General features: G+C 40.7%; 2 protein-coding genes across 6 annotated transcripts in view; both read left to right on the top strand.

Annotated features, from left to right (window-relative positions):
- LOC143857339 (serine/threonine-protein phosphatase 7 long form homolog) overlaps nucleotides 1-18,626 on the top strand; it is a 30,643-nt gene that overhangs the window by 7,221 nt on the left and 4,796 nt on the right. For 2 of the 5 annotated variants that reach the window (XM_077367769.1, XM_077367767.1), the window contains 6 exons: nucleotides 1,737-1,822; nucleotides 1,981-2,138; nucleotides 3,546-3,641; nucleotides 5,219-5,911; nucleotides 5,996-6,573; nucleotides 15,367-15,477. In XM_077367769.1, coding sequence (XP_077223884.1) covers nucleotides 5,261-5,911; nucleotides 5,996-6,529 — 1,185 coding nt within the window. In that variant the 5' untranslated portion in view covers nucleotides 1,737-1,822; nucleotides 1,981-2,138; nucleotides 3,546-3,641; nucleotides 5,219-5,260 and the 3' untranslated portion in view covers nucleotides 6,530-6,573; nucleotides 15,367-15,477. Of the gene's footprint in view, nucleotides 1-1,715; nucleotides 1,823-1,980; nucleotides 2,139-3,545; nucleotides 3,642-5,218; nucleotides 5,912-5,995; nucleotides 6,574-15,366; nucleotides 15,478-18,626 lie in introns of all 5 variants that reach the window. The other 3 variants (XM_077367768.1, XM_077367770.1, XM_077367771.1) reach the window with 3 other exon arrangements.
- Nucleotides 8,044-11,043, top strand: LOC143857390 (uncharacterized). The gene is made up of 4 exons (XM_077367820.1): nucleotides 8,044-9,706; nucleotides 9,804-10,179; nucleotides 10,268-10,599; nucleotides 10,687-11,043. The coding sequence occupies exons 1-4, from the start codon at nucleotides 8,044-8,046 to the stop codon at nucleotides 10,737-10,739; spliced, it is 2,424 nt and encodes an 807-aa protein (XP_077223935.1). The 3' UTR covers nucleotides 10,740-11,043.

The following is an 18,626-nucleotide window of genomic DNA, read 5'->3' as shown; positions in this document are numbered from 1 at the left end:
GATTTTTTAAGTTTGTTTACAAAATTTCGGCTGACGTTATCAAAATTTCGGTACACTAATGAAATTTGCTTTGATTTTTTGTACCGAGTTTCGGCAAATTTCGGTTTCGCTATGTCCGAAACCTAATAAATCCACGGATAGAAGAGGTCCAAAAGTTGAAAATTGCCTTTTGCAAAGGAGTGGAAGATCATCCTCTTAGTACTAAAAACCTTTGTACATATCCCAATGCGAGGCTGCCGAAGGGATTCAAAATAATACTCATTTTTTTATTTGCTTGGACATCCACTTTGAACGTACGGTGGCAGGGTCACGACGATGAACAACATATTGATTCTATAGGACCTAACATAGATAGGGTGTTCCTAAGAAATCATCTGCATAGGATCGTGGTAAGTGTTGATTTGTGGAGGTTTAAAATGGACGTCTAGAAAATGGGTCCATTTTGTGCTTCTACAGATCGAATGGTTAGGATCATTGTATGGAGATGGTTTGTTAGGAACACCCTATTTATGTCAGGTTCTATGGAATGAACAGGTTGGATGAGTCAAACAACATGGTAGATGGTGTATTTATAGTGGCTTGCTCAGATAACTTATCTGAGCTATAGCCCTGAAATATGTAGTTCAGGAGTCTTTCAAGGAGTGTGAAGAAGGCTCTATGTCTCCTACTTTTTCCGATGATGAAACCCCTCTCGCCTATGTGTTCACTGTTCGGTTTTGGATCGTGGCCTCTGGTGCCTTTTTTTTATGCAGTTATTTTTGTTTAATGACGCATAATCGATCCATCGGAAGTCTCTAGCAGCAACGTTTTCTGAAATCTTCATTGTTTGTACTTTTCCTTCACTTACAACCTCCTACCATACCCTCCCCCTTTTCACACTTCTACTTTACCCAAACATAAAAATTGGAATTGACATTCCCTTTACCGGGGGAATTGGAATGGGATTGGAATTTGGTACCAATACCGATTTCTGATTCCTGTAAAACCCTCCAATCTCTAACCTCAGTAAAACATGGGAAGCAATTGGGATTGAGCTTGTAGCTTAATTGAATTGACCACCGATTAAAACTCCCAGGGTAAATCATCGACTCACCCAAGTTGACTTGGTTTTACCTTGGCCAAGTTCTCACCGAGTTCGAATTTTGTCCGACAAAGTCACTTAAAACTCTTTGACCCACGACCTGAGTTAATAAAAAATTAACTGTGTCAATCATTGACTCGCCTAGATCGACTCCCTTTTACCTCGGCCGAGTTCTCGCCCTGGGAATTCTTCAAGCTCTAGCGGATGGGACAAAACTGCTTTTCAAAGAAGATCTTAGCTTCTTTTATCGTTTAGTTCAGTATTAATTTAGGTTTATTCTGTAAAATGAAATGTCAATAAAATAAGGAGTCTTTATGTCTCGTTACCGAGGGCCTCGTTTCAAAAAAATATGCCGTCACGGGCATCTTTCTTTTCTATGTTATATAGACCTGTATGTCACTATTGAGAGTCAGGATATTCTACATAATGTGAATATTCCACCAAAAAGTTTTCTTTTAGTTCAAAATGATCAAGTTCAAGTTTTTAAACATTGGGATTAATCTTCTGTGGGACTATCTTGAGATTACATGTTCAGTACTAAATTATATATTAAAAAAAAGTTCAGAAGCCATATACTTTCCCATGCTAGGTGAAGTTTAATGTGTTTAGTAATTGATGCATGTTTTCTAACCAGCGACTGTGGATATACACATAGGTGGCATTTCAAGATGTCGAGTATCGTAGAAGGATTTGTATTGATCATGTCAAGAGTGGGAAGCGGTTTGAACATGTTTAGCATGGGTAAGAGACCATACTTTACTCTTTTATACCTAATTACCATGTAAGTAATTGGTTCTTTTACATGGTATCAGGGGTTAGAGTAATTGGTTTGTTTCACTATTTTATAGTCTGATTAGTTATAGAGTTGCATTTAAAGGGCTTCGTCGTGTTGTTTGCAGGATTGTTTATGGCTTTACAAGAGAAGCTAATTGTATGTGGCGCAAACATAACTTTGTTCAGTCTGGTGTTGCGATTTATCGCCGGACCAGCTACCGTGGCGATCGGAGCCATTGCCATGGGCTTCAATGGAACCATATTACGTGTTGCTGTCATTCAGGTGATTCATCTTCAAGCTAAAAAATACATTAGTAGCATGCACTTACCCACTATTAAACAACATAAAATGCAATTTAGGATCTCTTTAGAGACACAAAAAATGGTCCTTATTTAAAAAGTATGTTTTAAGTTAAATCTTATTTGGTAATTTAATCATCAAGGCCTCTTTGGAAGCCGTTAACAATATCATTTATAAAACTATTTTAACTGTATTTGTAAATAATCTTCGTTTTAACTTCAAAACTTTGTGAATGTAAGATTTTATGCAAATGTTTTTTGAGGAAAACAAAGATGCCCTTCTTCTGGATGTATGTATGCATATCAGGAATTTTCTAGCGTCCCATCGCAGAAGGCATTTTGCGGATGGGCTGTTGCATGTGAGAGCAGCCACACTAGCTCACTTTTCAGCAGATTTTGTCTTCATTCATGATGTGGCATCTCTCGCATGCAACAGCCCATCTGCGAAATTCTTTTGCGATGGACGGTAGCAAATCCCTTGTATTATATATATGTACAGTGAAATTATATTAAACGGCGTTTTTTTTTTTGGAAAAAAAAACACTTTTTATGAGTGTGCCGCTTAAAACTCCGTTTAAAACTTTTACAACGAATAAAACTCCGTTTTTTTTAGGCAAACGGTTTAAACATATTTAAAATGCGTTTTAAACCTTTTAAACACGTTTTTTTGGGCAACTTACCAATTCCCCCCCCCACCATATTTTGTAAATGACAAAATTCTATACTCATTTTCTTTTGTTTCCGTTTTTTTACAATGTTTTTCTGAACCAGTACCGTATTAAACTCGAATTTTTGTCGTCCCCCTCCCCCCCTCTCTCTTTTTTGCCGAATCACGATTTGCTAACTATGGTCAGAACTGCGGTAATAAGGTCGATTTGGTAGTGTTGCTTATGGAATAAGGTCGATGTGGTTGCACCGAAGGAAGCCGGATTCGCACCCGGAGTTGGGGATTCGCGATTCCCCGAATCGCGAATCGGAATCGCAATTCGATTCGATTCCCCGATTCTGGGGAATCCCGAATCCATACTATCGGAATCGCGAATCGTAATTTGGGAATCGTGATTCTGTTTACACCGGAATCGCGATTCGGGAATAGTAAAAACGCGTTTTATGGAAATAAAATCCGCGATTTTTATTCATTTGGATTCGGGAATCACATAATTGGAAATCGCGATTCCCATAAGATCAAATCCGGTCTTTTAGTGATGGGAATTGCGAATCCCAACTTTTGATGTGAAATTACTTATATAGCCTATTTTAACAGTAAGGGTTTTTTTTTAGTGGGGTTATTTTGGTAATTTCACTTTAAAACCTATAAAAGCTTAAAAAAAACCCGTAAAAAACGAAAAAATCAGAAAATCTAAAATCCCTCTTCTCCTCCTCCTCACAGCCGCCCCTCTCCCCCATTCCTCTCTCGCCGCCGCCCCTCCTCGCCGCGATTCCCGCCGGCAAGAAGAAGAAGAAGAAGAAGAAGAAGGGAGTAAGGGTATGTATATTATTTTTTCTATTTTTTTTATAAATACTAAAAAAAACGGAAGGGTTTGAGAGGGTTTCTGTGTGGATGGTTTCTGTGAGAAACCATTCTCACACAGTTTATGTGAAATGCACAATTATGTTTTTGATTTTGAATTTTTGATTATGGTTTTGATTTTTGATGAGGGCACTCCTCACGGCATGGCCCGCACCACAGGATAATCCAAACCGTGGATTATCATCACGGTTTGGAACTTTGGAGTTTTGATTCTTTTGAATTTTGATAATCCATGATTTTTTATTTTTTGTATTTTTGATAATCACGGCATGGCCCGCACCAGAGGATAATCGAAACCGTCCATTAGATGGGTGGCCTAAAAATATTTTTTTTGCCCCAAAAATCATTTCCATAATTTGATCCTAAGTTCCTAAGTCTATGGATCCGAGTTAAACTGGGTTTTTTTTTCTGAATGGTTTAACTATCTGCAATACTTTATGTTCACAGATTCAAGCAAATCCATTTTATCCCATCTGTACACTCTACTTGCACATTAATTCATTAAATCAGCACCTATCATTTGTGAGGATAATTTAAAGTTAGTTTGAACATTTCATCTTCAACCTGAGGTTGCATCCCAATTTTTTGTGCAAAGTGGATCATGAATTACTGATACGTGTGTTAATCTTAGCTTAAGAAATACTGTTATATTATGGGGTATTTACAAGGGATTTATTCTTCATATGTTGTTAATTTTACCTCCTGATTTTTATGGCTAATGTGTAAAGGGTGCTTGTGATTAGAGAAAAGGCTAATATAACTTGGTTTTCTTTATGGCTGTTCTTGTGTCATACTTTGGGAGTGTTGAAGAGGAAAGTGTATTTGAATTGGAGCGCCAATAAGGAAAATTTGTGCTGACACATTGATTTAAATGTAGCTATTGTTATGTGACTTGAGATTTAGGTCCCTTTTCTGATTCTTTTATCACAGTTCATGTTGTTTATGTAGCCTCTAATGTAAGAATCAGACAGTAGGAGGAAATGTTCTGAAGGGGTTAGCTTTAACCCTAATCCTAATACCAATTCATTGTTTCTTGGCCCTCTAGAATAGTATCAGCACAATTTTGTTTGATAATTTCACAAGCTTTATCTGCTTCCATAGTGTCATTTTGAAGGGTTATAATTGTTGTAGTCTGTTGATATAAAGATAGTGAAGAAGTTGATGCAAATTGTCGGAGTGTGGTTAAGGGGACATTCATTCCATGAGTAGTGACATGGTGTATGCATCTGCGTGTGAGTGTGTTAGTGACATGGCGTGTGTATATGCGTGTGAGTGTGTGAGTAACATGGTGTGTGTATGTGTGTGTGAGTGTGTGAGTGTATGTTAGTATATATGTGTGTGTGAGTGTGTGAGTTTATATGTGTGTGTGTGTTAATATGTGCTAGAGCTGTGTGGTTCTTTACCTCAATATGGTTTGTATGTGATTGGATTTCTCTTATGTTATGCGTTTACTATCCACTTCATCAAGCTCGAATATTATGCACCTGTTTGAGCTAATAAGATATTGTTTATCATTTGCCATTCGATAATAGTACGAGACTACATAACGAGCCTACGTGGGGCCTTTATGAGTGATGGCGAGCGGAATGGCTGAAGTATCCAACAATGGTTTACTGGCATGGATCAATGGGTTGCATCAAGTGGAAGGAGTTAATCTTGGCACGGTGGGCTTATGCACCTTACGCAATATTGCCACTATCTGTGTCGATTGGGGTTTACTTCGTGCCGCAATTAGTTGTTGGGATCCAGATTCGCATGTGTTTCATTTTGGAATGCAAGAGCTTTGTCCGACTCATGAAGATATTTGCATGATGCTCTGCATTTCTCCAGATGGTCCCATATTCAAGCCTTCCTTTAAGGAAGGCTATGATAAGGCATTGAGCCGTCTGATTGGCGTGCCACAGAAGTCCCTACGTCACTACCGTCAGGCAAGTAGTATCTTCGTGCATAAGCTAGTACAAGTCTTTTCACCAAGTAGAGAACTGGATATGGAGTATCGTCGTTGCCGTGAAAATGCATTAGCATTGTGTGCTTATCTAATGTTTCTCTTTCCGGGCCGATCAGAGTCATCAGACTTGATTCCATTATATTTTGTAGACTTGGTTGATCAAGTTCGCCAAGGTGCAAATCTAGCTCCTACTGTCTTAGCGGAACTTTTTGATAGCCTAGATAGTGCTCGCCGATCTACTGGATCTGACTTCTTGGGAAGTTCCGTCATTCTTTATGTAAGTATTGGATGGTTTATTAAAAATGCTTGAATGATGTACTTGGTTATGGATAATTATTGTTTCTAACTTTTTTTTATTTAGGTTTGGCTAGTGGAGAGATTACGAATTTTGGCTCCACCACCTTTGCCAAGACGAGCCTGGACGAGGAGTTTTAATACTCGGGAGGTGTTTGTTTCATTCGATGATCACGACAGTTGGGCTATATGGCTTAAGGGTCGCGAAAGTAAGGACATTGAGTGGACTCTCCCATGGGCTCCCATTTCCTCTGCAGTCCTCGAGACTTCTGGCCAGAAGTGCGTTCGGATAATGGGTTTCCAGAACAGTTCCTTTTACTTGCCTCTTCGGATCCTCCGACAGTACTTTGGAGCCCAACATCACATAGCGATGATGAATGTTTCGGTACCAGACTCCATTCGCCCTCAATCCTTGAAGAAGATGACAGTGAATGCGATTGATAGAGACTGGAATCGGCGAACCATCGTTGTCGTTCAGAACAACCCCACCCCTGGAGAGGTGAACAACTATTTTTGGGAATGGTATGGGACCGGTGAGGCAAGTGATGCTCCTGAGTCAAGTGCTGCTTCTATGAGCGGTGCTTTTGAATTAGTTGATTGAGTGATTGACTGGTGAGGCACAGTCAAGTGCTGCTTCTATGACTGGTGAGGCAAGGGGGTGATTTATTTGTATTTTGATGATGTATTTTGTTGAATGGATATCAGATCTATGTAATAGTTAATTAGTTGATTACTATTTTGTATTCTCAAATACGGCTTATGTAATGGTAGTTGGATACAAATTCAATGGATTCGACACTGCGCCACGGGAAACCCAACCCTGACCCTACCCCTGCAAAATAGTGAACACCCTCCTCGGGAATTCCCACGTAAGACGGTCTGTTGGATATAAATCCAATGGATTCGACACTGCGCCACGGGAAACCCAACCCTGACCCTACCCCTGCAAAATAGTGAACACCCTCCTCGGGAATTCCCACGTAAGACGGTCTGTTGGATATAAATCCAATGGATTCGACACTGCGCCACGGGAAACCCAACCCTGACCCTACCCCTGCAAAATAGTGAACACCCTCCTCGGGAATTCCCACGTAAGACGGTCTGTTGGATATAAATCCAATGGATTCGACACTGCGCCACGGGAAACCCAACCCTGACCCTACCCCTGCAAAATAGTGAACACCCTCCTCGGGAATTCCCACGTAAGACGGTATGTTGGATATAAATCCAATGGATTCGACACTGCGCCACGGGAAACCCAACCCTGACCCTACCCCTGCAAAATAGTGAACACCCTCCTCGGGAATTCCCACGTAAGACGGTCTGTTGGATATAAATCCAATGGATTCGACACTGCGCCACGGGAAACCCAACCCTGACCCTACCCCTGCAAAATAGTGAACACCCTCCTCGGGAATTCCCACGTAAGACGGTCTGTTGGATATAAATCCAATGGATTCGACACTGCGCCACGGGAAACCCAACCCTGACCCTACCCCTGCAAAATAGTGAACACCCTCCTCGGGAATTCCCACGTAAGACGGTCTGTTGGATATAAATCCAATGGATTCGACACTGCGCCACGGGAAACCCAACCCTGACCCTACCCCTGCAAAATAGTGAACACCCTCCTCGGGAATTCCCACGTAAGACGGTATGTTGGATATAAATCCAATGGATTCGACACTGCGCCACGGGAAACCCAACCCTGACCCTACCCCTGCAAAATAGTGAACACCCTCCTCGGGAATTCCCACGTAAGACGGTCTGTTGGATATAAATCCAATGGATTCGACACTGCGCCACGGGAAACCCAACCCTGACCCTACCCCTGCAAAATAGTGAACACCCTCCTCGGGAATTCCCACGTAAGACGGTCTGTTGGATATAAATCCAATGGATTCGACACTGCGCCACGGGAAACCCAACCCTGACCCTACCCCTGCAAAATAGTGAACACCCTCCTCGGGAATTCCCACGGAAACCCAACCCTGAGCTTACCGCTGCATACCCTTGCATGCATGCATGTAAGAGTAAGACATTCACAGTAGAAAATATCTATCAGACTATTCTAATATTTTACAATTTGATTTTGTCAGAGGAAATTGAGGAAAGATGGATGAGACTGTCGACCAACAATTTCAAGGCCAAGGTGCAGGTGATGATGACATAGTTTTTGAAGGGGACCTGGAATACAACTATGAGGAAGAATATGTGGAAGAAGATTATGACGAGGACATAGTGTTGACTCCGAACGCAAGGTCAACGACAATTTTATGGTCACACGTAGTCAAAGGAAAGAAAGCTAGCGAAGGACATGGGGGAACCAAAAAGTGGAAATGTAAGCACTGTAAGAAGGTTTACACTGGGACTTATACAAGGGTGCACGCACACCTTGTGAAAGCACCAAGAGGTCAAGGTCAAGGAATAGCATATTGCAGTGCGGTTGTAAAAGACAAACAATTACAAGAGCACATCAGAAGCCAAGTCCAAAGAGCAGAGAATTTACCTGGGAGACTACCACTGAAGAAATCACGGTTAGACATGCTTGGCAAGTCTTCCAGCTCCGGTGCGACTTCTTCAAGTAAGGTTGGTGAATCACCACTTGGCAAGTCTTTTAGAGCAAAGGATAGAGACGATGTTGATCATAAAGTGCTGAGATTTTTGGCCGCCAATGGGATTCCCTTTAACGTCCTCCGATCTCCATATTTTCAAGAGATGATAACTGCCGCCAATTGTGTGCCTGGATACAAGTTGCCTTCTTATGAGAAAGCAAGAACAACTTTATTGGACCATGAGAAAGATAATGTAACAAAAGATCTAGGTGTTGTGAGAGAAAAATGGCCTGAACATGGGCTTTCTATTGTCTCTGATGGATGGACAAACGTGAAGAACAAAGCCCTGATCAATGTACTGGCATCGAATATGTTCGGTTCAATGTTTCTCTATGCGCACGACTTCTCTGCCGTGGAGAAATCAGGGAAAAACATTGCAAAGTTTTTGTTGAATGCCATTGAAGAAGTAGGGCCTTTTAATGTTGTGCAAGTGCTGACAGATAATGCAGCCAATTGCAAGCTTGCTGGGACAGAGGTTAATAAAGTTTATCCCCACATATTTTGGTCTCCTTGTGTGGTTCACACATTAAATCTGATATTCAAAGACTTGACCAAGCATAAACACCTAGGTTGGATTGGAGAGACTTACCGTTCCTGCAAGGATGTCGTCAAATATATTACCAATCATTCGCAGGCTCTTGCTATATTTAGAAGCAATTCGAAGTTTGAGTTGCTGAAAGTTGCGAAGACGAGATTTGCAACTCATTATACTACACTTAAGAGACTTCTTGATGTAAGGGAGGCGTTGCAGATGACAGTATTAACAGATGCTTGGAAAGATTGGTTGAATGCTTGCACCGACAAAGTGATGATAGAGAGGGGCGAGATGACAACTACTTGTGTAGTCTCTGATGAATTTTGGACGAACATAAAGTTGGCATTATTAATTACGAAGCCCGTCTATAAAATGATTAAGTTCACTGACCAGGAAGGCTGTCTGATATCAGAAGTGTACGAAGGCATGGACAATATGTTAGGACAAATAAAAGATAACTTGAAAGATGTGCCTGACATGTACAATCATATTCATGGTATTGTGGTGGGACGATGGGGGAAGATGAATGTTCGAATTCATGCCTTGGCTCATGTACTCACTCCAAAATATTATGACCCTGCATATCTCAATATTCCAGCACCAGGCGGTGGTAAACGAGTAACCCCAGGTATGTAATTGTTTCTCATATTGTGAATTTTCATAATGTAATTGTATTTATCTTCATTTATGTTATCGACTGATCGATTATTCAATTTTATTTTCAGATAAAGACCCTGAAATCATGGATGCTGTATATGAAGCCATTATGGATCTCTCCCCTGATGATGAGATGAGTGGTATGATTAGACGCCAGTTATATGATTTCATAGGAAGGGTTGGAAGGTTTTCCAGTAAATTTGCCAGGGACGATGCGAAAGATCCCAATGTGTGTGTCACCAAATGGTGGAACTTTCATGGAAGTCATGTACCAGAGTTACAGTCAGTGGCCATCAAAATTCTCTCACAGCCTATTAGCACATCTTCTGCAGAGAGAGTATGGAGCACGTATAGCTTCATTCACAATGTAAAGCGTAATCGCTTAAATTCACATCGTGCTGATACTCTTGTGTACATCCACTCAAATCTTCGACTCCTATCCAGGTTTAAAGTTTGTTTCGTTTTTGCATGCAATAATTGTTTTTTATTATTTATGTCAGATTATTTATTTAATTTCGAATCTATTATTTAGATTTAATGCGGCTGCATACAAAGAAGGACAATATAGAAAATGGGACATCAACCCAGAGCTCCCACTTATGGATGACTCCTCTATCAGAATGGAGGATATGCGATGGCAAGATCTCGATGATGATTTCCTTAGACCTTCTACATTTCGTGCGTCATCTCAGTCATTACTTTCAAGTCCTTCACTCACTATTCGTGACTTAGATGACAATGACGAAGCTGCAGGATCTGGGACTCCAAGAGTGGGCAGTAGCTCGGAACTTGAAATTGGACGACCATCCAACACTCAAGGTCGTATTACTAGTTTCCTGGGGCGTGGAGAACGTACAAGGGAAGGTACAAAATCTTTAACACTTGCAATTTCCCAGTGAAGATATTAGTCTTATAAATATTAATTCATTTATTTAAACTTTTCATTTACAGAAAGAAGAGGACGAGCTGATCATGCTTATTTGAAGGGAAAGAGAAAAGCCTAACTTTATTTCTTTTTATTTGAAAGTACTGGAGAAATTATGTAATAATTTTGATATTTTGCTTTTTGGAAACTGAATTTTTTGTTTAATGGTGGAGTCCTGGTTCCTGAGGACCTGAACTCCTGGCCTCCTGGCTCCTTAATGAAGAAAAACTGTTATAATTTCAGTATTTGGAGAATCATGTTTATGTTTAATGGTGTATAGTTGAATGCTTAGATTTTGATTTTCAGGTATTTTTCCTTAAATTTTATCTTTTATTAATTTTCTATCGCTCTCCGACGACTCTCCGGCGAATCCCCGGCGATCTCCGGCGACTCCCCGACGAATCCCCGGCGAATCTCCGGCGATTCTCCGGCGAATCCCCGGCGAATCCCCGGCGAAAAATCGAATCCCGCTCCCAGCCATCCCCGGAACCTTCGAATCCCGCTTTCGATTCCCGAATCGAATCCCGAATTCGAATCCCGACCTGGCAACCTTGGTTGCACCACATTGATAAAATGGAATGTAGTTCCTCTGGAAAACATCATATTCTTCCAATAATACTTACATGCATGGACAGATCTAATTCACTTTGCAGTTCAAAAATCTTCTCTTTTGAAAAGTGTGTGAAAACCACACTATTGTCTTTCAACTAATTCTTCTCTTCAAAAGACACGCTAAGCCTTCTTTATGCCATCACGCATAACACTCTTTATGACATTGCTAAGGTCACCTCAGAAAATTTGACACGCATCAAGCGGACCTATATCATACCAAACGATATTTATACTTGTTTCCTATAGAATATGAAACCAAGCACTGTTGAGACTTGAGAGGCTTGTGCATCGTTAGAATAATTCAACCATAGTAGTTTGTATGATTGATGATGTGATTCCATTATGAAGCTTCGGATTTTATATTGCTTCTTGAGAAATCCTATTCTGACAACTTTTGAATTAATTATGAGCTTGCTTCTATGTCCTACAATAGAGCACATGGGAGAAAATATATCATCTCTCAACTAATGTCAAGTCTCCTACTAATCAACCGAGGGCCTTTGAGAGTCTTCATAAAGAACATTAATCTGCTCTGCTGGAACACCTCCATTCCCTCATCAAATTCTTCCTCATAGACATGTTCTCCCATGTCTTTCCCGTCTCTTATTGTGCTAGGAGTTGTTGTCGAGCTCGGGGATATTCATATGAGGACATCTTTCTACATCGAAAACATTTCACATTCGCTCTATTATAACTTGTGTTGCTTGGATTCTTTGCCCCCTGTGCCAAATCTGTGTTAACCCGTCTCCACACCGGAATCGGACATGGATTCACTTGGGACACACCCGGATTCTTGACGTAGCCGTGTCCTACACGAATCCTATTTTTAAATAAATATATATAGGCTGCTTTATATATACTAGTATTCTGGATCCATGCTATGCATGGGTGTACAGTAGGGCCCCACCTAATATTGTGGGGCCATAGTTGATTGGCCGTACCCAAAAAATGGGGCCCGTTGAATGATCCCATCAAAATCAAATTAGGGACACAAATCAATAGGTTGTGATCATCCAACAGTCCTCTTCTCCCTGAACTCATGGGGCCACAATTTTAAACCTCATGTGTTTATGGGATGGGGTCCATTATTTTACAATCATGGATAGCACAGGCTAAGAAATTCAAGAATGAAGAAATTCAAATCTCACATAATTCCATAAATGCATGTAATAAAAATTGAGAAAGAAGGGTGCATTTTACAGAAATATGAAATAAGTGAAGAGTACCATTTGTATCGCTTATCTAAAATTAAAAGAGAAATGAAAGCACAAACAACATTGAGTTAGTAACATATGCATGTTTTCAAGAACAGGAGAATGCATAAAATAGGTGAAGATAGCATTAATCGAATATGCAGATAGATCCTAAGAAAAAAATAATCTAAGCCATTCGTGGTTTCTTATTTTAACCTTCTGTTTGCAGACTTTAAATCAAATAGTTAGCATTATTTCATCGAAACCTTCTGTTTGGAATCCTACAGGCTTGGTGTGTGTGTGTGTGTGGAGAGAGAGAGAGAGAGAGAGAGAGAGAGAGAGAGAGAGAGAGAGAGAGTAAACAGTTCCTGCGCTCGAGCTCAGATAGCTTATCTGCACTTGAGTGCAGTAAAGAAGGGTGGGAGAGAGAGAGAGAGAGAGAGAGAGAGAGAGAGAGAGAGAGAGAGAGAGAGAGAGAGAGAGAGTAAACAGTTCCTGCGCTCGAGCTCAGATAGCTTATCTGCACTCGAGTGCAGTAAAGAAGGGTGGGCTCACATTTTTTTGGGTGATCGTAAGCATTCATTTGAAAGGCCCCGTCATGGATGGGTTGTGTACCAAAACTCAGCTCCATTGTATCATCTCAGGGTGTCCATTTGTGGGTGAGAAAATGGACAGACACTGTTTGTCCACAAATCTGCCCATATTTTCACCCCACAAATGGAAGGGTTAGGTTGATCCAATGGTGCTGATTTTTGGTACACACCCCATACATGATGGGGCCTTTCAAATGAATGCTTAGGATCACCCAAAAAATGTGGGTCCACCATGTTTTCTGCACTCGAGCGCAGATAAGCTTATCTGCGCCCACCATGAAACGAAGGTTTTCATGGCGCCCTCTTTTGAATTTATTCAATAGCTTGAGCCGTTATTTGGGCATTGAAAATAGTCCTAAAATTATTGATGCATAAAGCATCATGGATGGATAGATTCAATCCGCTCAAGAACCTCGCTCTTGAGGGTCTCCCAACCTATTTTTACATAAGAGTTTATAGAATTCCTACGTATATCGAGCAATGCTTTCTTACCTTGAGTAAGCTTATGGAGTTTAATGTTTAGGGATTGTCAGTAAATGATGGGTTGGAATTTGTCTCCCATCAATATTTTCATCCCCCAAATATTAATTTCCAGTTGGGACAATTCAACCCTTCGAATTTTCTTTGATTGCCGCCATGCCGCGTCCAAAACTCCAAGCTCTGAAGCATCTACTACATCCTTTTATGTGCCATACCTCCTTGTAATCAAGAACTTCCTCCAATGTGGTTACCCAATCAATATACTCTTTAGCTTCCAATCAGCCACAAAATTTGGTAATTTCTATCTTACGTCCATTCTCCCAAAATTGTTTTTTTTTTTTTTTTGTGACACTAGATTGATGGGCTGAAGTTGTTTTGAGACCGGATATCGTTTGTTCGGGGTTAATCCCTACGTGATTCAACCCACTCGGAATTTGATGCATCTCTTGATTACACATAGGTGGAATAGAAGCATCACCAAATAGTGCGAATTGGTCCCTAATCTCCATCTCTAGTTCTTGTTTTCTTGAATCTCTTCATTAGAATCAGGATCAGAGTGCTTTCTAGCAACCATCTCCGCCCTAATACCAATTTATGTTGAATTATTTTCTAAAAATAAGAACCAAAGTCGATATGTGCCTTTAGTGTTACATATTTTATCTAGAATCATTCAACTCTCCTATAAATTTTGAAACAATTCCCACAAGAAAATCAATCACAACACTCACCTTCTTTGTTGTAACCTATGAAGCACGGGTACTCTCTGGAGGCCCGCGCACCCGTATCGGGTGCGGATACGCCCTGGGTGCGTTCCGGGTATGCACCCAAACATCATCGGGAGTATGAGGGCGTACTCGGTCGCACTCGACTCTCCGGAGGCCCTCATCATCCGCACTGGGTGTGTACTAGACTACCGGGTACTCTCCGGAGGGCCCACACACCCGTATTGGAGATATTATTGTTATTTGATTGTTAAATTGTTTGAATTCTTTAACAAAATATTTAATTTTTTAATTTTTATAAATATATACTAAAATATAAAAATATATTATATTAATCGTACCCCCACCGTACCCGTATCCTATTTTTTTTTAAAATCTCGTTTCCACGTACCCGTATCGTGTCGTACCCTCACTCCGTACCCTTATCCGTGCTTCATAGGTTGTAATCAATCCAAGTTGAAAGTGCCACAAAAACGAATATCATAAACTCCGTTCATTACAACAATAATCGGATTTTACAAAACCTGGAAATACACTTGCAAAATCTGCCGTATGGATGTCTCTTTCTCAAGGAGATCCCCATAATTGGCAAAAACCATCAAAAACGTTCCACCAAAATCCTAATTAAAACCCATAAATTTGTAAGATTGATAGGCCCCACCATAAAACATAAAATTTATCAACATGAAAATAAAACACAACTAAACGCATATTTTTACTGTTCTTCTTCTTCCATTGGTGTATGCAGATTATCTATTCTGTCTTTGCCTCTTCATGCCCTCTCTCTGTCTCTCTCTTGCTTTATGTATTATGTCGATTTGTTGTTCTATTTGGGCTAGTAAAATAAAAGACAACTAAACATATATTTTTACTACGGCTGTTCTTTTTTCATTGATGTATGCGGATTATCTATTATGTCTTTGCCTCTTCATGCCCTCCTCTCTTCATGCCTCTCTCTCTCTCTCTCTCTCTCTCTCTCTCTCTCTCGCTTTGATTATTGTTTCGATTTGTTGTTCTATTTGGGCTAGTTGTTTGGAAGATTTTAATGTTTTTGGAACAACCTAAACTAGGTAGCTCATAAGATTGCGATGCTTTCAATGTTGCAGCAAATAGGTACACAAGACTATAGACCAACCAAGTCATATGTGCCAAGAGTGAAAATGAAGCAAGTACAATTGATTTATCAATGGAATGGGTGATATAGGAAAAAAATAACGGTAAATCCCTAAATGAGATTGTAATTGTTACACATGCTTTGATTTTTATGTGTTTGTACACATGCATAAATAATTGAAGATGTGATCACAAATTGCTCATCTGTTCTGTTTGTGTGTAGATATCTAAGGGAAAGTGATTGTGAGCGACCCCTCATATAAGCATATATGAGGTGACCGCTAAAAACATGGTGGGCCCACATGTTTGGGGTGATCGGAACCGGTCATTTGATAGGCCCCTGACATTGATAGGGGGTTCCCTAAAAATCAGCTCCATAGGATCATCCCAACCCTTCGAACTGTGGAGGGGAAAGAGGGGAAAATGGGCGGGTATAAATTTGCCCACTTACCCGTCCATTTTCCCCTCTTTCACCTCCACAGTACGAAGGGTTGGGATGATCCTATGGAGCTGAATTTTTAGGCACTCCTTATCTACGTCAGTGCCTATCAAATGACCGGTTCGGATCACCCCAAACATGTGGGCCTACCATGTTTTTGGCGGTCACCTCATATAAGCTTATATGAGGGGCCGCTTACAATCACTTTCCCCATATATCTATTATATAAGCGCAATAAAACATAAATTTGCAGCATCTCAGAGTGGATCCCATCTATGGCTAGACGTTTTCCAACGGCTGTGTAGGGGCCTTTCTTTTTGTAATGCCGTAGCTCTTATATTGTTGGGTCATAGAAACTGAAACGTTTTCAATTGAAAATTTCAGTAAAATTCCTATAACCTCATGGAAACATATACAAATGATAGAATATTTAGATAGATTTTTCAAGGGCAGGAACGCCGATTTCTCTTTCTGTTGACTTGGCAATCATGTAATCCACCTGGAGCTCCACTGCATTATGGATATGTCGTGGATCAGTGCAGTGTCTACCCTTTGTAATGTGTCGGTCATTCTTTAAGCCAAATGACATTTTCTTGTAACAATAAGTCCCCTAAGGTGTAATGTATGTAGTTTTTTTTTTTTCCATATCTTTAGGAGCCATCATGATTTGGCTATATCCCAAGATTTGGTTATATCCCAAAAACCCATCCGTAAAGAACAAAAGATCATGTCCTTCTCTGTTGTCTACTAAAATGTCTGTGGGATGTAAGGAAAAATTGTCCATTCAGCTCACTTTATACGAGTCTCTAAAATGTATGCACATGTACACTACGTCCTGGATATCTGCACGATGGGCTGATTGGGACTTTCATGTTGATCAGTGATTTTTTGAACGTTGATACAGTCATCACCACCACAATTATTTTTCTTCTTACATGCTCTTATTCTCAACACAATTTTTGCCTCTTACATTATTTTTCTTCTTTACATGCTGTTATTCTCTGTTAAAGTATAAAAGATTTAATAACAACAATTCTATCCGCTTAAGCTTTTGGAGTAATTGGTATGAAAGTTTTAACAACACCTTCTCCAACAGCTTATGCTTTTGGAGTAATTGGTTGTTTTCATATTCTCAAATATATTATGGTCGGTTTCTTCTATTTGGTATTGAAAGTGGAAATAATACATTCTCATAAATCTCAGTATAACTGATCACTCTGCTCAGTTGGTTTGTAATTCCATTAGTGCTGGAATTAGCACTCCCAAAGCGGTCTGATGTAATTTTCTCTAAATTCTCGGTTTCTGAAGGGGAGAAATCCTTTTACAAAGAAAAGGATGAAACAAATTCTTTAATTATCTATGGGATGTCCGACGGTCCAGATTGGATCGCTGAAAGGAGGCGAAAAAGTAAGGATCCAGTGACATGTGAATCGTACGAAAAAAATGTGTCGATCAATACCGTCCATTCAAATTTGGATGGATCGAGGCGGGAAAATGTTACGTTGCTGCGTCGGTCCGATGGTGCTGGACACGCGTCCTCCACAGACAGGGCATACATCTGGATGGATAGGGATAAAGCTGGGAGTTCCTTGCTGAATACTGCAGCTGGCCAGTTTGTGGGTGACATGCATGGCAACACGTTGTGAGCAATATCAGAGCCTAGACTATCACGCGGGTTCTCTCTTGGCCCAGATTGCCCCACGCGTCCTAATCGTAGTGATGGGATGCGTGGTGGTGACAGCTGGTCTCAACTTAAAAAAAGACACAACAGGTATCCTTCTTCGTGGCGGGAGGCCAATATACGGATGAACGGTGTAAATTACTCCCGATTAAAATATCGAAAGGTTTCTTCTTTTAGAGGCTACCTTTCCTCTCGATAGAGGAAATGTTGGAATCATAGGGTAGTAAAAATCCGTCATCCGAGAGCTGAAATGAGTCGGAGGGTGCTGAAGGACGGCCCGAATCGTGAGGAAGTGATTCAGGAGTATCTCTTCCTAAAATGGAGGAGGTCAAATGAAGGTGGAAGCTCCTGTGATAGTGCTGATTGTGAACCACATAAGGGTGACCCTGTGCCTATGTTAGGTGCCTGTGATAATCAAGATGTGGGTTCTGTTTGCATGAACCTTGACGCTGAACCGCAACAAGGTACCTCACAAGGCAATTCTGGTCAAGTTATGGCGGATAATCCCTCCGAGATCTGGAATTTGGGAGTGATTCTTTGGAGAGTCGACTCCGGGAAAAATTCAGGAATGTCTGCATCGGGTGGTTGAGGAAATTACCACGGGTGAGGGTGTAAAAAATGATGACTTTGGGAAATGACTGCGATGTCGGTGAATCTTGGCATACAATACGAGGAGAATGCCCCTGCAACCCGGAATATGTACTTGGAGATCGAAGAGAGGGACAAGAAGGAGATGCCACCTTCCAGTAGCAAGTCTAAGGCGAAGGGGTCGAGGGAGCTTAGGCGCCTATTGTGATGTGGGTGTCTTCCTCCTTGGATATCTGGGTATTCAATTGTTACCATGGAGTTGATTTTTTGGAATATAAAGGGAATGGGATCCGATCGTAAGATTTTGGCTGCAAAAGATCTCTGTCGATGCCGTGGTCCTGACATATTTGTAATTATTGAGTCGAAGTGGGCTGGGTTTCCGAAGGAGCATTGATCTCCTCCCTTGCACACTAGCATGAAAGTTTGTATCGTCTAATTTCCTATCCATCTAAGTTTTGCGTTGCATTGCTGGCATGGATCAACCCCAAATTCCCCTAGTAGTATCACCAAATGATCCGGTCCATGAGTGGACGGGCTTACCACTT

The sequence above is a fragment of the Tasmannia lanceolata genome, unplaced genomic scaffold, assembly GCF_043159265.1.
Source record: "Tasmannia lanceolata isolate RefF3 unplaced genomic scaffold, GAP_Taslan_0.1 ptg000024l, whole genome shotgun sequence".
NCBI classification, from domain to species: Eukaryota; Viridiplantae; Streptophyta; class Magnoliopsida; order Canellales; family Winteraceae; genus Tasmannia; species Tasmannia lanceolata.
This window is presented reverse-complemented; position numbering and strand designations above follow the sequence as displayed.